Below are 25,000 nucleotides of genomic sequence, written 5' to 3'. Positions count from 1 at the left end.
CTGACCAGTTTACATGTTCGGCACGACATATATATAAATAAATAAATAAATATATATATATATATATATATATATATAACACCATATATATATATATATATATATATATATATTCTCTCTATACTATATATATATATGTATATATATATATATATATATATATATATATATATATATATATATATATATATATATATATATATATATATATATATATATATATATATATATATGTAATATATATATATATGTATATATATAATAATATATATATATATATATATATATATATATATATATATTTATATATATATATATACATATATATATATATATATATATATATATATATATATATATATATATGCTATATATATATATATATATATATATATATAGCATATATATATATACTATATATATTTATATATATATGTATATATATATATATGTATATATATATATATATATATATATATATATATATTTCAACTGCTATATATATATATATATATATATATATATATATATATATATTTATATATATATATATGCAACTGCAAGCATGGAGGAGGAGCCAGTGTGTGGTGCTCACTTACACTGTGTGTGTAAACCAGAACCAACAGTTTGATGGCCAGTTTCAGCAGAAATCATCGTGAAGTATCCACCTGGGATCACAGAGTTTTGACAATCCTCTGCCATCAGGCCGTTGCTTCTGTATCAGTGAAAGTGCAGTGTGTATGTTGGGATTTGGGAGTAGCAGTGGTGAGGATCCTGCCAGTGGAGGTGTGGAGGAGGTTTTGTTTACATCTGTGTCAGGCCGGTATCGTGGGTTGGTGGAGGAAGTGGCCGCCCACGACACGGTCATTGGATGGTGAACAGAAACACCTCAGTTATTAGTGAGCATGGTGATTAGTGCCAAATGGAGAGGATTTTTCCTAATTAGAACAATAAGTATATAACAATTAGTAAAAGTAAGTCAGTGATTTGCATCTTGAGCGAACACACAGGGCCACTCCCCATCCTGATCACCTTCCCCTCATCAGCCTAGGACCACTGTATTTACAATGAGGTGTTGCCTTTTAGTGTCCCTGAATTTACAAGTTCATACTTGCTACTTCCCCCCACCCTCATTCCCCATTCATCCATGCTGTCCTTTCCCCGTCCATCCAACAGCTGGCACCCTCCACCCCGATATCAGCAATGTCACAAGTAGTGTCGTGGGTTCCCGAATCTTGACGACAGGCCAAAGCTGTCGTTCACTGAGCAACTGACGGGTGTGCTACAGGGAGGTGTCACTCAATCCCTTAACTGGCTACATCCGTGCACACAATGTGGATATACAGGCTCCAGGAGAGCTTCAGATAGAACAACCAACAGCCCCAGCAGACAGGGCTGACCTTCTACAATGACTTCACACCTCTACAGAGGACCTCAAATCTGCAATCAAATTATCATCCACCAGGACTGACACACATCACCAAAGCAGCTCGCCCTCATGGTGCTAGCAAATTCACTGACCTTCTGAAGAATTAAATGATGCTCCTTCAAAATAACTTTTGGTCTAGCACAACTTGCTCCTTTTTGTAATGTCTGTTTGGCTGTCCCACCAAGGAGGAACAAGTCACTAGCAACACATGTTATTAGGCACTAGCAACACATGTTATTAGGTTGTCATCCCAAGGGATGACAACCTCATCATCTCCCCTAAGACGGCAAACACCCCGTCGGGCAAATGCCAATAACAGGACACCTACGCCTCAAAAATCAGAGCCCAAACTAGCAAAAAAATAGAAGAGGTAATACTGTTGGGCTCTGAGGCTTATAACCAGTGAGGATACCATCGCTCCCAAGGACGTCAGCACAGCGCAAGCTCTGAAGGACAAACATCCACCCAGGGCTCCCAGTACCAACAATGACCTCCCTGACATTGCAGCAGGCTATGTCATTTCCACAGGGCTCAGCAGAAGGTTTCACCGGTTTAAGGCCTCAACACTTAAAACAAATACTCAATCCAGCACTTGGTGAGAAGTTTCAGAGGCTGCTGTCTGAGACTCACCAAATTTTCCAACCTGTCCTGGCTGGCAGTGTCCCAGGGCCATCAGACCTACTTTCTTTGGTGCCTCATTGTGTGCCCTCTGGAAGAAAGGATGGCAGAATCAGGCCCATTGCAGTGGGTAACACTCTTCGCGCCTAGTCGCCAAGGCTGCAATGAAGGGTGAGTCAAGAGGCTGCTGCAATGCTGAAACCAACTCATCTCGGTTTCAGCATTCAACAGAAACTGTGAAACAGCTGCCCATGCCTTTGCATCCATATATCAAAAAACATGTCCGATGAAAAAGCCTTGGTCAAATTGGACTTTGCCAATGCTTTCAACTCAGTCAGAAGGGATGCAGCTCTCCAAGCAGTTTATAGAAACTTCCCTTCCCTTTATCCCTTCATGGGAATCGTGTTATAGTGTGACTTCCAAGCCTTATGCAGGGACGCTAATTGACTCATGTGAGGGCGTGCAACAGGAGGACCCTCTCACTCCTTTCTATTCTGTTTGGTCATTAGGAAGGTAGTCACAGAAGCACTCTCAACGAGCTCAATATCTGGTTCTGGATGATGGTACCTAGCTGACACAACAGAATCTCTCTGAGGACATCAGTAAAAATTAAAGACATGGGAGAAAGCCTGGGTTTTTCTTTGACACCCAAATGTGAAATAGTTTCTACAAATCAACAGATGATCCAGAATATTGGTGCCGTTTTACCAGGAGCACGAGCCAGTAGTCAGCCAATAGCACTCTCCTTGGTGCTCTCTTGGATCAATGCTGATGATCTGTTCTAGAAAAAAAGTCTCAGACCTCTGGACGATGGAAAGCAAGATGAAGAACATTGACACACATGATGCCATCTACCTACTCACCAGGTGCTGTCAATCCCAAAACTTACCTATGAGATGCTCCCACAGCCTTCAGCAGTCAGAAATTCAGGAATATGAGCTCTCTCCTAAAGACCATGTATTAGAGAGTGTACTGAATCTTTCCATGAAGATGGACAGTGGTTACCAAACCTCACTTCCCGGTCAGGCTTGGGGGCCTAGGGTACGCAGATCCTCCCAGATTGCTCTACCAGCTTTCCTATACTCTTCCATAGCATCAAATGAGTTGATAAGACAAATTCTTCCTGATAACCTCGACTCAGCAGGAATACAGGACCTAGCTATGCCAGTGCCATCACTGAGATGGGAGAGAACTCTTGCTGCTCCAGCACCAAACCCTAGTGCAGCACTGGCTCACAAACAGTCAAGCTGGGATGGCCCAATCGCTGAAAAGGTGCGCCAGCATGCTCAGGGCTGCAACATTAGATAAGGAGACTGCCGTCTCAGGCTGTGAGCGCACCTAACTCCAGGGACTTCCTCCAAACAGTTCTCATATCGGCAATGGGAACGCGACTCGACCCTAAGACAAATACGGTCTACATGGTCTTAACTGTTCCAAAACCAAGGGCTAGCATGCAAGACACAATGAGGTCAACATCATAAAGAGAACCCTTGCTACAGCTGGATGCCCAGCCGAGAGGAAGCGATCGCGCGGCCAACTTAATACCCACAACCCAGCAAACGCGAAGGAATCACCGCATATCCTTGGAAGAATAGCAGAAACAGCATGGGGCTATACCTGTGTGTCCACTGGCTGACACCCACATCCATCACAGTGTTGGGCGACGGGGAGGGCTGCTGACCACAGGGAGGTACAAGATCAGCAAGTACAGGGACATAAGCCAACAGCATCAATTTGTCCCAGTGGGATCAGAGACCTTGGGATCATGGGGAAAAAATGCCACACGTTTTTCTCAAGAATTGGGTTCCAGACTCACGTCGACTTTTACAGTGACCCAGAGCAGCCACTTTCATGTTCCAGCACCTCAGCGTAGCCATTCAGAGGAAATACTTGCTGCATACTTGGCTGCGTCTGGCTTCGGAGAACTGGAGAATTCATAGTCTTTAATACATTGTACCATTTATTCATGTATTGTTATCAGTAAATGTTCACATAGAATATAAAATATATGAGATTGGTAGGAGTAGAAAATATTCAAACAGCTCTGGGTAGAACCTTCCAGTTTTCTGAGGTACGTTGTGTCTTCTATGAGGATGAGGGACCCCATTCAGCTATATAGGTGGTACCTCCTATATATAAATATATATATATATATATATATATATATATATATACTATATATATATATATATATATATATATATATATATATATATCTCTATATATATATATATATATATATATATATTATATATATATATATATATATATCATAATATATATATATATATATATATATATATATATATATATATATATATATATATATATATATAATCTATATATATATATACTATATGCTATATATATATATATATATATATATATATATATATATATATATAAATGTGTGTGTGTGTGTGTGTGTGTGTGTACATGTATATGTATGGTATTAGGTTGGTAGACAGCAACCACCCAGAGGAGCTTTAATTGGGTTATGTGTAGAAGGGATTTGGTAATAGTAATACATATTTTATGAAAAGAGGATAAATAAATATACAAGAATGAAGTATGAACGCTAGCACGTAATGAAAGTAGGTTTGTTAGATTATGTATTGGTGGATAAAGGTTGATGGGTAGGCTCCAGGATGTACACACGTTTATAGAGGGCAACTGATATATCGGATCATTATCTAGTTAGCTACGAGTTCAAATCAAGAGGGTAGATGAGATAAGAAGAAAATGGCAACAAAGTAGAGGAAGTGAAAGTGTATAAACTAATGGAGGAGAAGTTCGGGTGAAATATAAGCAACTATTTGGCAGAAAGGTGGGCTGGTGCAGGTATGAGTAGTGAGGGGTTGAAGAGAGGGTTGGAATAGTTTTAAAATGCAGTATTAGAATTTGGGGCAAGTTTGTGGTTATAGGAGGGTGGGTGCAGGAGGAAGAGGAGTGATTGGTGGAATGATTAAGTAAAGGGTGTGATAAAAGAAGAAAAGTTAGCTTATGAGGAGGTATTTCAAAGCAAGTGTTATAAGAAGAGTAGAGTATATGAGTAAAAGCTAAGGTGAAGAGAGTGCAAAGGATGAGTGGATGATAGAGTGGGAGAAGGTACTGTCAAGGAATTTTAATGAAAATGAAAAAATTTTGGAGTAGGTTAAACAAATTAAAGCCCTAGGGAACAAATGGATTTGTCAGTTAAAAACAGAAGGAGTTAGTAGATGGGGAGATGGAGGTTTTTGTGTAGATGGCGAGAATATTTTGAGAACTTTTAAATGTCGACGAAAGGGAAGTGTAATTTCATGCATTGGCAAATTATATCATCTTTTAGGAGTGAAAGAAGCAGGATGTGAGTGTGGGAGGTGCGTGAGACATTACATAGAATGAAAGGGAGTGCTTAGCTGGAACTGACAGGATCATGACAGAAATGTTAAATGCAGGGGACATAGTGTTGAGTTGTTGGTATTTTGTTTTTAGCAAATGCATGAAGAGGGGAAGGTACCTAGGGATAGGTGGAGCATGTATAATCCCTTTATATAGGGAAGGGGGACAAAAGAGATTGTAAAATTATAAAGGAATAAGTTTACCCTGAACATACCAGGAAAAGTGTACGGTAGTGTTATAATTGGAAAAAGATTAGAGTGTAACATGACAGAATGTAGAATTGCGGATGAGCAAGGAGGTTTTAAGAGTGGGTGGGGATGTGTTGATCAAGTGTTTACATTGGAAGCATATATTTGAGCAATATTTAGATAAAGGTAGGGAAGTTTTTATTGCATTTATGGATTTAGAAAGGCACATGATGAAGAGTGGATAGGGGAGCAATGTGGCAGATATTTGGGGTGTATGGAATAAGTATTAAGTTACTAAATGCTGTAAAGAATATTTATGAGGATAGGAAGGCTCAGGTTGGGGTGTGTGAGAGGGAGGGCTACTTTCGGAAAAGTAAGTCTTAGACAGGGATGTGTAATATGTCACCATGGTTGTTTAATATATCTATAGATGGGGTTGTAACAAAAGATGTAAATGCTAGGGTGTTCGGGAAGGTGGGATTAAATTATGGGAATTAAATGCAAAATGGAAAGTGACACAGTTACTTTTGCTGATGATACTGTGCTTATGGGAGATTCTAAAGAAAAATTATAAAGAGGTTAGTGGGCGGGTGGGAATGTGTGTAAACGTAGAAAGTTGAAAGTGAACATAAGAGGAAGAGTAAGGTGATGAGAATATCAAATGATTTAGATAAAGAAAAATTGGATATCAAATTGGGGAGGATGAATATGGAAAAGTAGAATGTTTTCAGATGTTTGGGGTTGACGTGTCAGCAAGATGGATTTATGAAGGATGAGGTTAATCATTGAATTGATGAAGGAAAAAAGGTGAGTGGTGCATTGAGGGTATATGTGGAGAGGCCAAAGTCTCTACTTACCTATGGAGGCAAGAGGGAATATATGAAAGTATAGTAGTACCAACACTCTTATATGGGTGTGAAGCTTGGGTTGTAAATGCTGCAGCAAGGAGGCAGGTTGGAGGAAGTGGAAATATGCAATCACAGAGCAATGTGTGGTGTAAAATTATGCAGAAATTCAGATGTGGAGATTAGAGGTGTGGGTTAATAAAGTATTATTCCAGAGGTCTGAGAAGGGTCTGAAGAGAATGGATCAAAGTAGATTGACATGAAGCGTATAAATCTGTAGGGGAAGGAAGGCGGGCTAGGGGTCGTCTTGTAAAGGTTGGAGGGAAGGGTAAGAGGAGGAGTTTTGGGCGAGGGGTTTTGGACTTCCAGCAAGCGTGCATGAGCGTGTTAGATAGGAGTGAATGGAGACAAATGGTATTTGGGACCTGACGATCTCATTTAAGGTGTGAGCAGGGGTAATATTTGGTGAAGGGATTCAGGAAACCAGTTATTTTATATAAACGGACTTGAGTCCTGGAAGTAAATACATCCTGCACTCTAAGAGGAGGGGTTTGGGATATTGGCAGTTTGGAGAGATATATTGTGTATCTTTATACGTATATGCTTTTAAACTGTTGTATTCTGAGCACCTCTGCAAAAACTGAGTGATTATGTGTGAGTGAGGTGAAAGTGTTGAATGGTGATGAAGTATTTTCTTTTTGAGAGTTTCTTTCTCTTTGGGTCTGCCCTGCCTCCGGTGGGAGACGGCCGACTTGTTGAAAAAATCTCTCTCTCTCCCTCTCTCTCTCTCTCTCTCTCTCTCTCTCTCTCTCTCTCTCTCTCTCTCTCTCTCTCTCTCTCCTCTCTCTCTCTCTCTCTCTCTCTCTCTCTCTCTCTTTCTCTTTCTCTCTCTCTCTCTCTCTCTCTCTCTCTCTCTCTCTCTCTCTCTCTCTCTCTCTCTCTCTCTCTCTCTCTCTCTCTCTCTCTCTCTCTCTCTCTCTCTCTCTCTCTCTCTCTCTCTCTCTCTCTCTCTCTCTCTCTCTCTCTCTCTCTCTATATATATATATATATATATATACATATAATTATTTTTATTAACAAATCGGCCCAATTCCACCAAGGTAGGGTGGCGAAATGAAAAACACTCATGTTCTCCATCAGTCTTTGCCAGAGGAGTGCTTTTACACTACATTTTATATAACTGCAAGCATTAACACCGCTCCTTCAGGTGTAGATACTGTATTTCCATCTCCAGGACTCAAGTCAGTCTGCCAGTTTCCCTGAGATCTCTTCATCAATGTTACTTTGCTCACACTCCAACAGCATATCAAGTATTAAAACCTCTTGTCTCCTTTCATTCCTTTCCAGATACGCTCATGCACACTTGCTGGAAGTCCAGGCCTCTCACACACAAAATCTTTTACCCCCACCCTCCAACCCTTTCCAAGGCCGACCCTATCCCGCCTTCCCTCCACTACTGATTTATACACTGTCAGTCATTCTGTTTTGTTCTATTCTCTCTGTATGTCCGAGCTGCCTCGACAACCCCTCCTCAACCTCAGGATAATAGTTTTGGTAATCCCACTTTCTCCTAATTTGTATCTAAATTCTCTGCATTGTATTCACCACACATTGCCTCAGACATGACATTTCACTGCCTCCATCCTTCTCCTCGTTTAACATTCATCACATGCTTCACATGCTTACAAAGTGTTTGTACAACTGCTCTCATACATTCCCCTCTTTGCTTCCACGGACAAGTTCTTTGTCTCCTGAACTCCTAAGTGCACCACTCACCATCTTGCCCTCCTCAATTCTATGATTCGCCTCATCCTTCACAGACTCATCTGCTGACGTCCACTCTAAATATCTGAATAGATTCACCTCCTCATCTCTCTCCTCAATGTGATATCTAATCTTTCGTCACCTAATCTTTTAGTTCTCCTCATCACTTACTCTTTCCTATATTCACACTAATTTCTTCTTTTACATTCCTAAGAGAATTCATCCACCAACCTCTGCAACTTCTCTTCAGAATCTACCAAAGCTCAGTGTCATCAAGAAGAGCAGCTGTGATAACTCCACTTTGCGTTTGATTCTTTATCATTTAACTCCCTCTTGCCCAGGAACCTCACATTCACTTCTCATACAACCCCATCTATAAATATATTGAACAACAACGGTGACATCACACACCCTTGTCTAATGCCTACTTTACTGAAATAAATCTCTCCCTCTCTCCTACATACTCAAACCTGAACCTGTCTATCCTCGTAAAAAGTCTTCACTGCTTTCAGTAACCTACCTCCTATACCATGCACCTGCAACATCTGCCACATTGTTCCACTATCCACCCTGTCATATGCTTTTTCCAAATCCATAAATGCTACAAGAACCTCTTTACCCTTATCTAAATATTGTTCACTTATATATTTCATTGAAAACACTTGGTCTACACCCCCCCCCCCACCTTTCCTAAAGCCTCTTTGTTCATCTGCTATCCTATTCTCCGTCTTACTCTTAATTCTTTCAATAATAACTCTACCATACACTTTACCAGGTATACTCAAAAGCCTTATTCCTCTATAATTTTTACACTCTCTTTTATCCCATTTGCCTTTATACAAAGGAACTATGCATTCTCTTTTATAATCCTAAAGTACCTTATCCTCTTCCATACATTTGTTAAATAATTGCTGCTCCTAAACTATATCCCCACCTGCTTTTAACATTTCTATTTTTATCCCATCAATCCCAACTGCCTTACCCCCTTTCATTCTACCTACTGCCTCACGAACTTCCTACCACACTCACAAATGACTCCTCCTCACTCTTACAAGATGATATTCCTCCTTGCCCCATACACGAAATCACAGCTTCCCTATCTTCATCAATATTTAACAATTCCTCAAAATATTTCCTCCATCTTCCCGAAACCTCTAACTCTCCATTTAATAACTCTCCTCTTCTATTTTTAACTGTCAATTCCATTTGTTCTCTAGGCTTCCTCAACATATTAATCTCACTCCAAAACTTTTTCTTATTTTGAAAAAAATTTGTTGATAACATCTCACCCACTCTCTCATTTGCTCTCTTTTAACATTGCTTCACCACTCTCTTAATCTCTCTTTTTCTCTCCTCATACTCTTCCCTCCTTGCATCACTTCAACTTTGTAAAAACCTCTCATATGCTAACTTTGTCTTCCTTACTACTCTATTTACATCATCATTCCACCAATTGCTGTTCTTTCCTCTCACACCCACTTTCCTGTAACCACAAACTTCTGCTGAACACTCTAACACTACATTCTTAAACCCACCCTATACATCTTCGACCCTATTACCTATACTCTCACTAGCCCATCTATCCACCAAAAGTTGTTTGTATATATATGTATATATATATATATATATATATATATATATATATATATATATATATATATATATATATATATATATATATATATATATATATATATATAATTTTTTTTTTTTTTATCACACTGGCCGATTCCCACCAAGGCAGGGTGGCCCGAAAAAGAAAAACTTTCACCATCATTCACTCCATCACTGTCTTGCCAGAAGGGTGCTTTACACTACAGTTTTTAAACTGCAACATTAACACCCCTCATTCAGAGTGCAGGCACTGTACTTCCCATCTCCAGGACTCAAGTCCGGCCTGCCGGTTTCCCTGAACCCCTTCATAAATGTTACTTTCCTCACACTCCAACAGCACGTCAAGTATTAAAAACCATTTGTCTCCATTCACTCCTATCAAACACGCTCACGCATGCCTGCTGGAAGTCCAAGCCCCTCGCACACAAAACCTCCTCTACCCCCTCCCTCCAACCTTTCCTAGGCCGACCCCTACCCCGCCTTCCTTCCACTACAGACTGATACACTCTTGAAGTCACTCTGTTTCGTTCCATTTTCTCTAAATGTCCGAACCACCTCAACAACCCTTCCTCAGCCCTCTGGACAACAGTTTTGGTAATCCCACACCTCCTCCTAACTTCCAAACTACGAATTCTCTGCATTATATTCACACCACACATTGCCCTTAGACATGACATCTCCACTGCCTCCAGCCTTCTCCTCGCTGCAACATTCATCACCCATGCTTCACACCCATATAAGAGCGTTGGTAAAACTATACTCTCATACATTACCCTCTTTGCCTCCAAGGACAAAGTTCTTTGTCTCCACAGACTCCAAAGTGCACCACTCACTCTTTTCCCCTCATCAATTCTATGATTCACCTCATCTTTCATAGACCCATCCGCTGACACTTCCACTCCCAAATATCTGAATACATTCACCTCCTCCATACTCTCTCCCTCCAATCTGATATTCAATCTTTCATCACCTAATCTTTTTGTTATCCTCATAACCTTACTCTTTCCTGTATTCACCTTTAATTTGTTTCTTTTGCACACCATACCAAATCATCCACCAATCTCTGCAACTTCTCTTCAGAATCTCCCAAGAGCACAGTGTCATCAGCAAAGAGCAGCTGTGACAACTCCCACTTTGTGTGTGATTCTTTATCTTTTAACTCCACGCCTCTTGCCAAGACCCTTGCATTTACTTCTCTTACAACCCCATCAATAAATATATTAAACAACCACGGTGACATCACACATCCTTGTCTAAGGACTACTTTTACTGGGAAATAATTTCCCTTTTTCCTACATACTCTAACTTGAGCCTCACTATCTTCGTAAAAACTCTTCAATGCTTTCAGTAACCTACCTCCTACACAATACACCTGCAACATCTGCCACATTGCCCCCCTATCCACCCTGTCATACGCCTTTTCCAAATCCATAAATGCATAAATCCATAAATGCCATAAATCCCCTTTGCCTTTATACAAAGGAACTATGCATGCTCTCTGCCAATCCCTAGGTACCTTACCCTCTTCCATGCATTTATTAAATAATTGCACCAACCACTCCAAAACTATATCCCCACCTGCTTTTAACATTTCTATCTTTATCCCATCAATCCCGGCTGCCTTACCCCCTTTCATTTTACCTACTGCCTCACGAACTTCCCCCACACTCACAACTGGCTCTTCCTCACTCCAACAAGATGTTATTCCTCCTTGTCCTATACACGAAATCACAGCTTCCCTATCTTCATCAACATTTAACAATTCCTCAAAATATTCCCTCCATCTTCCCAATACCTCTAACTCTCCATTTAATAACTCTCCTCTCCTATTTTTTAACTGACAAATCCATTTGTTCTCTAGGCTTTCTTAACTTGTTAATCTCACTCCAAAACTTTTTCTTATTTTCAACAAAATTTGTTGATAACATCTCACCCACTCTCTCATTTGCTCTCTTTTTACATTGTTTCACCACTCTCTTAACCTCTCTCTTTTTCTCCATATACTCTTCCCTCCTTGCATCACTTCTACTTTGTAAAAACTTCTCATATGCTAACTTTTTCTCCCTTTCTACTCTCTTTACATCATCATTCCATAATCGCTCCTCTTCCCTCCCACACCCACTTTCCTGTAACCACAAACTTCTGCTGAACACTCTAACACTACATTTTTAAACCTACCCCATACCTCTTCGACCCCATTGCCTATGCTCTCATTAGCCAATCTATCCTCCAATAGCTGTTTATATCTTACCCTAACTGCCTCCTCTTTTTATAAACCTTCACCTCTCTCTTCCCTGATGCTTCTATTCTCCTTGTATCCCATCTTCCTTTTACTCTCAGTGTAGCTACAACTAGAAAGTGATCTGATATATCTGTGGCCCCTCTATAAACATGTACATCCTGAAGTCTACTCAACAGTCTTTTATCTACCAATACATAATCCAACAAACTACTGTCATTTCGCCCTACATCATATCTTGTATACTTATTTATCCTCTTTTTCTTAAAATATGTATTACCTATAACTAAACCCTTTCTATACAAAGTTCAATCAAAGGGCTCCCGTTATCATTTACACCTGGCACCCCAAACTTACCTACCACACCCTCTCTAAAAGTTTCTCCTACTTTAGCATTCAGGTCCCCTACCACAATTACTCTCTCACTTGGATCAAAGGCTCCTATACATTCACTTAACATTTCCCAAAATCTCTCTCTCTCTCCTCTGCATTCCTCTCTTCTCCAGGTGCATACACGCTTATTATGACCCACTTCTCGCATCCAGCCTTTACTTTAATCCACATAATTCTTGAATTTACACATTCATATTCTCTTTTCTCCTTCCATAACTGATCATTTAACATTACTGCTACCCCTTCCTTTGCTCTAACTCTCTCAGATACTCCAGATTTAATCCCATTTATTTCCCCCTCCTGAAACTCAGCTTTGTTTCGCTTAGGGCCAGGACATCCAACTTCTTTTCATTCATAACATCAGCAATCATCTGTTTCTTGTCATCCGCACTACATCCACGCACATTTAAGCATCCCAGTTTTATAAAGTTTTTCTTCTTCTCTTTTTTAGTAAATGTCTACAGGAGAAGGGGTTACTAGCCCATTGCTCCCGGCATTTAAGTCGCCTCATACGACACGCATGGCTTACGGAGGAAAGATTCTTTTCCACTTCCCCATGGACAATAGAAGAAATAAAGAAGAACAAGAGCTATTTAGAAAAAGGAGAAAAACCTAGATGTATGTATATATATATATATGCATGTGCGTGTCTGTGAAGTGTGACCAAAGTGTAAGTAGGAGTAGCAAGATATCCCTGTTATCTAGCATGTTTATGAAACAGAAAAAGAAACCAGCAATCCTACAGGTTTCTGTTTCACAGTCATCTGGCAGGACGGTAGTACTTCCCTGGGTGGTTGCTGTCTACCAACCTACTACTATATATATATATATATTATATATATATATATATATATATATATATATATATATATATATATATATATATATATATATATTTATATATATATATGTATATGTATGTATATATATATATATATATATATATATATATATATATATATATATATATATATATATATATATATATATATATATATATATATTTATATATATATATATATATATACATATATATATATATTATATATATATATATATATATATATATATATATATATATATATATATATATATATATATATATATGCAATAAGATTACAGTAAACAGGTGATTTAAGAATATGCAAAATTACCACTGTGAAAGAATAGAGAAATTCCAAGCGCTTTCGTGACTACTCACATTATCAAGGAACTATGATAATGTGAGTAGTCACGAAAGCGCTTGGAATTTCTCTATTCTTTCAGAGTGGTTGTTTTGCATATATATATATATATATATATATATATATATATATATATATATATATATATATATATATATATATATATATATATATATATATATATATATGTCGTGCCGAATATGTAAAACTGGTCAATTAGCATGAACTCATTTAAAATTAAGTCCTTTCTAAAATTTTCTCTTCTACGTTTAAAGATATATTTTTTTCATTAATGTTTATGTAAAAATTTAAAATTTTGATCCAGAAGAATCTTAGAAAACTTACCTAACCTTGTTATAACAAGTGAAATTTATTTTAGCCTAATCCAGCAAAAGATATTTTAAATAAGTTTACAATAATTTAATACTAAACAAACACAATGAAATATATTTTTTTCGTTAGGTTCAGAATGATTTTTGCGAAATTATTGCATACACAAATTTTCACTTGTCCTGTATGGCAAGATGAGCGTTGCTATTTAAGCCAAGATCGCAAGTTCTGCCTATTCGGCACGACATATATATATATATATATATATATATATATATATATATATATATATATATATATATATATATATATATATATATATATATATATATATATATATATATATATACATATATATATATATATATATATATATATATATATATATATATATATGTATATATATATATATATATATATATATATATATATATATATATATATATACATATATATATATATATATATATATATATATATATATATATATATATATATATATATATATATATATATATATATATATATATATATATATATATATATATATATATATATATATATATATATATGTATGTATATATAGGTGAGGTTTTGTGCCCTTCCTCATAATACATTGACTATTTAGTTTATGCTTCATAATTTGAATGAAGGTAGATACTGGCCCTAGTTTGGTTTCTTTTTACATTTTAAATAATATGAATATATAAATGCCCCTAGATTAGGCAGGTCATTTACCCTTTAGGAGGAAGAACTTTTATTTACGTTATGCAGTCAAAAGCGAAACAGTGAATATAACCTGAAACACCCTTTCTGCAAAACAATAATTTTATCTTAAAGTGGTTGTAAATTCTTTCAGTTCGTTGTTTCTCAAATCCATTAAATAAAATAGGTGATAAGTTTTCTTTTGTATTTTTTAGGTAAAAATTTAATTTTTATATTTCACTGCATTTACTTCAATTTTATGTGTTATATTCCCTATATATCCCAAGTGCAGAATATACACTACTCTTGTAAACTTTAGTATACTGAATATCCTGATAGTTGAAGGTGTGGTTTAGTAGACCCACTTCCCAGAAATAGAGATTGCACGATGATGCTGGAAAACAAATTAAAGTTTTCTGATTCTGGTCTCATAACTTGATTTTTTATTCAATTTTACCTCCTAATTATATATAATATGAACATTATTTGTGTAGTGAAAGCTTACCTGCATCTCTAAGCGTTCAAGATCCTGAAGACTCGTGTCAAAGCCGCCAAAGCTTTCACGATATCCAGATATTGTAGAGGTTTCCATGTAGCTTATCTCACTGACGCTTTCTGGTTCAGGTTGTATAACAGTGGTCCTGTAATGATACATTGATATAACAAGGGTCCTGTAATGATACATTGATATAACAAGGGTCCTGTAATGATACATTGATATAACAAGGGTCCTGTAATGATACATTGATATAACAAGGGTCCTGTAATGACATATTACTATAACAGGGGTCCTGTAATGATACATTGCTGTAACAGGGGTCCTGTAATGATACATTGCTGTAAGAGGGGTCCTGTAATGATACATTGCTGTAACAGGGGTCCTGTAATGATACATTGCTGTAACAGGGGTCCTGTAATGATACATTGCTGTAACAGGGGTCCTGTAATGATACATTGCTGTAACAGGGGTCCTGTAATGATGCATTGTTGTAACAGGGGTCCTGTAATGATACATTGCTGTAACAGGGGTCCTGTAATGCTACATTGCTGTAACAGGGGTCCTGTAATGATACATTGCTGTAACAGGGGTCCTGTAATGATGCATTGCTGTAACAGGGGTCCTGTAATGATACATTGCTGTAACAGGGGTCCTGTAATGATACATTGCTGTAACAGGGGTCCTGTAATGATACATTGCTGTAACAGGGGTCCTGTAATGATGCATTGCTGTAACATGGGTCCTGTAATGATACATTGCTGTAACAGGGGTCCTGTAATGATACATTGCTGTAACAGGGGTCCTGTAATGATACATTGCTGTAACAGGGGTCCTGTAATGATACATTGCTGTAACAGGGGTCCTGTAATGATACATTGCTGTAACAGGGGTCCTGTAATGATGCATTGTTGTAACAGGGGTCCTGTAATGATACATTGCTGTAACAGGGGTCCTGTAATGATACATTGCTGTAACAGGGGTCCTGTAATGATACATTGCTGTAACAGGGGTCCTGTAATGATGCATTGCTGTAACAGGGGTCCTGTAATGATACATTGCTGTAACAGGGGTCCTGTAATGATACATTGCTGTAACAGGGGTCCTGTAATGATACATTGCTGTAACATAGGTCCTGTAATGATGCATTGCTGTAACAGGGGTCCTGTAATGATACATTGCTGTAACAGGGGTCCTGTAATGATACATTGCTGTAACAGGGGTCCTGTAATGATACATTGCTGTAACAGGGGTCCTGTAATGATACATTGCTGTAACAGGGGTCCTGTAATGATACATTGCTGTAACAGGGGTCCTGTAATGATACATTGCTGTAACAGGGGTCCTGTAATGATACATTGCTGTAACAGGGGTGCTGCAGTGATATATTGTTATAACAGGGGTTCTGTAATCGTACATTGTTATAACATGGGTCCTGTAATGCTACATTGCTATAACAGGGGTCCTGTAATGATACATTGCTGTAACAGGGGTCCTGTAATGATATATTAGTATAACAGGGGTCCTATAATGATACATTGCTGTAACAAATTACATCCAGCAGTGAACACATAGGTTTCAAATATAATGCTTATTCCACTATGTCCAATGAAGTATTCCTGTGTTTCCTTTATTATACGATACTGGAAATTGTTAGTAACCATAGGAACTCTGTTTTACAACCGTAAATAAAAAAAACATTTACGTGGTGAACAGTCAAAAGGAATAATTTTTCAAGAAACAAGTCTCCAGCACAGATGACCATAACTATCATATTAAATATAATTTTATTCAAAGAAAATTCTTTAATTCAATACATTCTGATACAATACCCAGTTCAAGATAGGTGTCTCGATGCTGCTGCAATAATAATAATAAAAATTACTGAGACAAATGGCGTAGAGTCAACAAGTGGTGAAAAAGGCACAAGTGCCGAGAGGATCATTGATACGTTTTGCATGTAAACACTGTTCATCACTCAATACATGGGAATGTACAACAAGCAGATATATTCAAGCATAGTATGGAGGGTGGCCAGGTAAGTGAAGTCCCTCTCTGGGGTAAAATGCGATATGGGAACACTGTAAGAGAAAAATCAGTTCCTCAGTTGACCTGTTTAGGTAAGATGAGTTGAGTTAGTTTGTAAAAGCTGAAAGCTCGTTGATTCTCTTGGATTGTATTTTGTGTTTGGATTAGCGCAACTTCCAGGTATCTGCGTCTTGTTTAAGCCATTTCTTTTATGATCTGGACGTCCATCCAAGACGTTATGTGCGCAGTCTGGTCACTATATACCACACGGGTTTATTCATATTGTGAGTCCTGCAGGCATACTAATGTACTTTTAACCTGATCTGTACGCTACGGGAGGTCTCGTCCAGCTTTGTTTGGTTTCGGTGAAGTGAAAATTATGTATGTACAATCCCTACTGTCCCGGATGATATATGCGGTAAATCTGAGCGTCCAGAAGATGTCATTAAGAATGCTGCACTCTTCATCAAGATATTCATTGCTGAAGATCCTGCAAAAACATTCCAATAAGCCCACCTCATTTTTTAATTTTAGTCGTAGTGTGAGAAGTAATGAATAATGCAATTTTTGCTGATGTTTTTTTATGCTTTGAATTTTAGGTGACTGTCTTGCTTTACGAAAACTATGTACAGGGAAGGATGGCTATCTGTCGTTTGCTTTCTCTTTGCTGTACTTTCTCAGGCTGTACTTGAGGTTGTCTAGGTAAAATATTTGGAGGGCACTGACCAGAAAATCGTTCGCATAATGAAACCACGCGGTGGTTTTGGGTATGATGTTGCTAAGTATTTCAGCGTCCACTGATTCCATATACGTATTCACCAGAAAAGCATTGTCTGGTGACCCAATGGACACTGAGGAAAAAAATATCTGTAAAAAAATAACACTGAGGAAAAAATATCTCTAAAAAAAGAACACGGTGGAAAGTTGAGCTGTCTCTTTCCCCAACCCCATTCCGGCTACCATTTACGGTTTGCCTAAGACCCATGAACCGCAAGTGTCCACGGCGTAAGGTGCACTGAAAGTACACTTCAAGCTCTGACAGGTGCATTGGCAAAACATATGGTTGAATTCTTTGTCTCTATCAGCAAGTTGCATCTTCTCCACTCAAGGAATTTATTCAATAAGGAAAGAACATCTACATAAAGAAAAAAATATAGCTAGCCTAGGCGTGACTGAACTATTACATCGGAAGTAAAAGCCGAATATACAACTGTTTGCGTGTTAATTCCTTTTCTTTCGTAAATTCCTTTTTGCAGATGATATTCGACATAGCTATGAGCTGACCAGTTGTGGCAAATCTGCATATGGAATCACTGGAGGCGGAAAGAATTGCTAGTATCGTTCCCGAAACGGTCGTATGGTTTCACTATTTGGACGATATTCTGCTCATTACTATGAAAAGATTCAGCCTTGACAACCTCAAGAAAAACCTCAACAGTATGGAACCATCCATTCAATTCACCTTAAAAAAATCGAAGTATATATACCTGGAGGGTGTTCGCCGGGGGGGGGTCAACGGCCCCACGGCCCGGTCCATGATCAGGCCTTGCAGTGGATCAGGGCCTGATCATCCAGACTGTTACTGCTGGCCGCACGCAAACCTACGTACTAACCAAACCCCGGCTGGTCAGGTACTGACTTTAGGTGCTTCTCCAGCTCCCTCTTGAAGACAGCCAGGGGTCCATCGGTAATCCCTGTTAGGAATGCTGGGAGGCAGATGAACAGTCTTTAGCACCTGGCACCTGTTGTCTCTTAGTATACTTAGTATACTCATAGAGAGTAATTTCCGTGAGCAGATTTAGACTAGTCCCTTTAGGATTTTCCAAGCGTATATTATCATGCATCTTTCTCGCCTGCGTTCCAAAGAGTACAGGCAAACCGACTTCAACTGTTTCCAGTAATTTAGGCGTTTCATTGTGCTTATACGTGCAGTAAAAGTTCTCCAGGTTTTCAATTTTGCCAGTTTGAAAGGGTCCGTTAGTGTACAGCAATACTCCACGCAAGACAGAACAAGTGATTTGAGGAGAATCTTCGTTGGCTTGGCATCCCTAGTTTTGAAGGCTCTCATTATACATCTTATTATTTTCCTAGAAGATGTGGTAGAGACATTGTTGTGATCTTGAAAGTGAGATTCTCTGATATTATCCCTCCCAGGTCCATCACATAAGTTTTTCGCTCAATTTTGTGGTTGGAATTTGTTTTAAACTCCGATCCAGTTTTTATTGCTTGGAGTTTTCCATATCGGAGTAATCGAAATTTGTCTTCATTTCAAATGTCTGTTATTATACCATGATTGCACTTGTTGAAGGCTTTCGCCAAGACTGTGTATATTACATCTTCATTTTTTTGTCTTCCAGAGCATCCAAGACCATATCATATTGGTCCAATAGCTGCGAAAGGCAGGAGCGACCTCTGTTCTAAACCCATGTTGCCCTGGATTGTGCAACTGTTATGTATCCATGTGGTAGGCGATCTTGCTTCTTAAAATCCTTTCAAAGATTTTTATGATGTGGGACGTTAGTGCTATCGGTCTGTAATTCTTTACAATTGCTTTACTGCCACTTTTGTGGAGTGGATCTATCTCCGTTAACATGACTCACGAAATCGTAATGACACGATTGCAAACAAACCATACCACGGGCGGGTTTAGAACCCGCGATCAGAGAGTCTCAAAACTCCAGACCGTCGCGTTAGCCACTGGACCAGCTAGCCACAATAAGATTCGTCCAACTAGGTATATTTCTACACAATAGGAAGGTTAGCATAGGCACCACTGTGACCACAAATGCAAGTTTTTACAGACGAATCTCCAGCTAGCGTGGCCGTGACGAACTCTAGCTCAAGTCCCCTCAAAGCCGTCAACATGACTCACGAAATCGTAATGACAGGATTGCAAACAAACCATACCACGGGCGGGGATAGAACCCGCGATCAGAGAGTCTGAAAACTCCAGACCATAGCGTTAGCCACTGGACCTGCTAGCCACAATAAGATTCGTCCAACTAGGTATATTTCTACACCATAGGAAGGTTAGCATAGGCACCACTGTGACCATAAATGCAAGTTGACGGCTTTGAAGGGACTTGAGCTAGAGTTCGTCACGGCCACGCTAGCTGGAGATTCGTCTGTAAAAACTTGCTTTTGTGGTCACAGTGGTGCCTATGCTAACCTTCCTATGGTGTAGAAATATACCTAGTTGGACGAATCTTACTGTGGCTAGCAGGTCTAGTTATTGTTAATGACTGTGGGATGACCCGTGTCCATGCTCCCTCTCTACAGAATATCTGAGGCACGTGAACGGGGTTTCTTGCAGTTCTTGATGAATAAGGAGTTCCACGAGTTTGTGCCTGGGGAAAAGTGCAAGGACATGTCACTTATTGTTTTTTCAAAGTCCTGTGGTGTTATATATAGAAAACCAACCAACAAGAATGAAATGTTAGACTTCTATCCACAACACGAAAAAAAAAAAAAAAAAAAACAGAGGAGGTAATCTTGCTGGCATTTTCAGAAGTTCGTGCAGGATCTGCAGCAATGAATATCTGAAGGAAGTGTGCAACATTCTATTCCTCATGTGCATCCGTGACTACAGGAACCGCACATTCAAAATCTCCACTTCACTGAAATCAGAGAAGCAGACATAAGAGTCATGCTTGCTTGAGTCATGCTTGCTAGAGACCACAATCACCCTTCTCAAGAGCAACATATTACCACCATTATCAACACCTTGACCAGGCAAATATACAACCGTCAGAACCCCGACAATGCAAGAGTGAACATCATTCTACGTGGAAGTTGTAAAAATCAATCCGTGGGAGAAATCTGCCGTTGCATATATATACAGAGAGATCAGGTTAAAGGAATTCCAGCGAGCATGTAGGACTTAAAACATGGACAATACCTGCGTAATACGTTGGAACTAGACAGCACGCCGGATATCTTTGGAAGGACACCAAGCTGGTCATAAAAGTGGACTAAACACGATGCAGAGGCTTGGAAACTGTGCTAATCCGAACATAAAATTCAGTCCAAGAGGATAGAAGAACTTTCAGTTTAGATAATCCTGAAGCCTATCTTTTCCTGCATAAAAACGTTAATATGTTAGGTAGACATTCTGCACTGCTGTTATCTTACAGTTGGTCCCTTAGTGACCAGTGACCTTACTAACCCTGCTGCTGCTGCTCACTTCACTATTCGTTTATTGTTCCACTTTGAATAAATTGGCCTGTTTTACATCTTGTGTGATGACGGAAGAAACCTGCCCAACGGAGAAATGCTGCGATCACTTTATCTTGCTCTGTGCTGCAGGTATTGTAACTAGATCCACGATTGCATGGTGGATCTTTACTACAAGCACTTTACTATAAGAACTTTACAACAAGTACTCTACTACAAGCACTTTACATAACACTTGGCTGTCATTCCGTTCATCCATAATCTATCTCGTACTGTATTTACATAATTTCATGCTGACCCCAGTTTTCTCACTAGCTCGCTCTCCTTATTCTTTATGACTAAGCGTAAATTGGAAATTCAATTACACAAATACTCTAACTCTGAAAGGACTGATTAATAAACATTTAATGCAGACAATTAAATCTTGCTTCAGTCTCACGTGGAAAGCATTCAGCAGAGGTTACAATGGATTCTCCACATTACCCATAAAGTACATAAATTTAAATTTGTATATAAACCATATTTAGAGGTAGAATCTTATGACGACGTTTCGGTGCGTCTTGGACCAGTTGTGACTTGAGACTACTAAACGACGAACCAAAACATCATTAAAAATTTCTTCTCTTACTTAAGAGAGATATTTTTTAATTGCTCCAGCAATGGATTTGTGACTGCTCTCGATTTCAAATTTCTTAGAGACAGAGGACTTTCTTATCTCACGTATATGATTTTATCGTTATAACTTTCCTCGTACTCTTGCTCTTGTTCCTATACTTTATTTCATACTTTCTTTTACTGCTGTACCTTATCCCATACACTTGTTCATACATTATCTCATACATTTGCTCTTAATTCTGTACAATATCTCATACATTTGCACTTCTGTACATTATCTCATACATTTGCTCTTACTTCTGTACATTATCTCATACATTTGCACTTCTGTACATTATCTCATACATTTGCTCTTACTTCTGTACATTATCTCACACATTTGCACATTATCTCATACATTTGCTCTTACTTCTGTACATTATCTCATACATTTGTACATTATCTCATACATTTGCTCTTACTTCTGTACATTATCTCATACATTTGCTCTTTCTTCTGTACATTATCTCATACATTTGCTCTTACTTCTGTACATTATCTCATACATTTGCTCTTTCTTCTGTACATTATCTCACACATTTGCTCTTACTTCTGTACATTATCTCACACATTTGCTCTTACTTCTGTACATTATCTCATACATTTGCTCTTACTACTAAATATTAGCACTTTTGCTTGCTGCTACAGCTGTTGATGATCTCGTACACTTGCTCTTACAGCTATTCATTACCTCATACTCTGGGGGACAAGATTATAGGACCCCAGTGGAAATAAGACAATTCTTGACAAGGCACTGACTTGTTTTGTGTTATTTCTGGGTTAAAAATTTGATCCACATCTTACCAAATCTTATCTCTTACAGCTTTACACTATCAAAAACGTAGAATCTAATATCAAACAAACCATACCACAGGTGGGGTTTGAACCCGCGAGGAGAGAGTAATATCAAACATTTTGTTCATACCGCTCTATGGTGCTTTACAAAACATGCGTGGACAGATTTCTCACCCAAACTATTATTTTTTCAGAATTTTTCTTCTCTAAAATGTAGCTAATTTTCCTTTCAATAATTTTAATATCTGCCAAAATAAAAAAAAAAATCTTCCAACTTATGTGGGTGAATCATCGCTGCTCTACTCACAAAGTTATTCTGATCATTACTGTGAACACATTATTTCATCAGACTGTATAACAGGAAATTCTTTACTTGTTAATTATAATTCCCTCATGATATTTGATTTGAAACATAATGGCCACCTGAAAATTCTAAAGACTATAAAATAGTTTATTTGTATAATTTTCCACATTACGTCTGGGTAATTAAAGGGATAATATATTTTGCTTTGTTAAAGGGAGACTGAAGAACCCTCAACCACCATAAAATCATCATATTGATGGGTAAAGACTGTAAAAATTCCTCTTACTTAGACTTTTCTCTTTTGGTGGTGGTGGTTGCGAAGTCATCTTCTGGAATAAGTGAGACAGAAAGTTCCCTGAGAGCTGGGTCCTCGCCCGTCACTATCTGTGTACCTGTCACAGGAGGAAGACGAGTTGGCTCAACGTCAATATGAGCAACTTGAGGTTGTCGCTCCTGTGTCTGTAAGAAAGTTAAAAAAATATATATTTTTTTTATTTTGTGGTAATGAACTATAACGGGAATGTAAACCTTGTAATGTAGTGCTTAGTGTAATTAAGTAATTATAGTGTTAAAGAAAAAACAATACATCTTTACTCAGCGCCCCATAAATATGGGGCGCTGAAGACCTTAACTAAGTGAGGTTGAAATGTTTATTTCAGTTTGAGGTCACGATTCTCAAAGACAGTGAAGGGATAATATGCCTGAGGTGGTTTTAGGGAACTTCATGCTCCAACATGTTAATTAAGGACATAACCGAAGAGAAGAAAGAGGATAAACCAGTGAGGATAGAACTGGTATTCACTTTATGTAGTTCCGACATAGAAGATATTAAAATCACCTTCGGCATTAGTAATCACCTGGTCCTGAGTTTCGAATACCTTGTTTAGAGTGAAGCAGCACGAGAAGGAGGGTAGAAGCCAAACTTTAATAGAGGGAACTACGCTGACATAAAGTAATTCCTGAATGAGGTACAGTGGTAAACAGAACTAGAGGGAAAGAGAGTCAAAGAAATATTGAAACATGTGGGCACAAAGTGTAGGGTAGCAGAGGATAAGTTCATACCCAGGGCCAATAGAAACAATGGGAAGATCAAATTGAGCCAATTATTTGCACAGAGGTGTAGAGAGGTGAATGCCAAAAGTAACAGAGCACGGAAAAAGTAAAGAAGCTAATTGATTCAGGGAAATAAGGAGATGAGCCGAAGAGCCAGAAACGAACATGGAGAGAGGCTCAGTTGCAATTTGAGAAATGACATAGCATCAAAACCAAAATCTGACCCAAAGTTGAAATATAGCCATATCTGGGGGGAAACAACAATCAAGGTCGATTTAATTAGGCAGAAGGTGAGGTATTCATATAGGATTACCAGGATGTATGTGAAGAGCTCAGCACGAGATTTAAGGTTAGGTTAGGTTAGGCAAGGTTTGTCAGGAAACAGGACAAGTGTTTCCTGACGCGGGTCTTAGTCAGATGATGACTCGCCTGTGGAGCTTTGGTCATCTGACCGAGGCCTTCTGCTGGCTTACCAGTCCACCCCTTTAAAAATTATGGCCATTTATAACCATTATTATCGTTGAGACTTCCAGCAAACCAAGGCGGCAGTGTACATCAGCAAGTGCTCGACACACTACACACAATCGAGGAGGAGATGAAGAAACTGCTAAGTGAATTAAATACCCAGAAGGCGATGGGCCAGGATAACATCTCTCCGTGGATCGTGAGAAACGCAGCAGAGGCACAGGATGTACTGATTACAACAATCCTCAATAAATCTATAGAAATGGCAAAAACCAGAGGTGTGGAGGACTATAAATATAGTCACAATTTTTAAGAAAAGAGACAGAAAGGCAGCATTAAATT

The 25,000-nt window shown here is 38.4% G+C and overlaps 1 protein-coding gene across 1 annotated transcript in view; it reads right to left on the bottom strand.

Moving 5' to 3' along the window:
- The window catches only part of LOC138854202 (mucin-6-like), a 74,846-nt gene that overhangs the window by 49,136 nt on the left and 710 nt on the right, over positions 1-25,000 (bottom strand). The window contains exons 2-3 of the mRNA XM_070095998.1: positions 23,427-23,599; positions 15,196-15,331 (exon numbers count right to left, since the gene is read on the bottom strand). Coding sequence (XP_069952099.1) covers positions 15,196-15,331; positions 23,427-23,599 — 309 coding nt within the window. The remainder of the gene's footprint in view (positions 1-15,195; positions 15,332-23,426; positions 23,600-25,000) is intronic.

The sequence above is a fragment of the Cherax quadricarinatus genome, chromosome 52 (assembly GCF_038502225.1).
Source record: "Cherax quadricarinatus isolate ZL_2023a chromosome 52, ASM3850222v1, whole genome shotgun sequence".
Lineage (NCBI taxonomy): Eukaryota > Metazoa > Arthropoda > Malacostraca > Decapoda > Parastacidae > Cherax > Cherax quadricarinatus.
The sequence above is the reverse complement of the archived record's forward strand: the minus strand, read 5'-3'. Positions and strand labels throughout refer to the sequence as shown.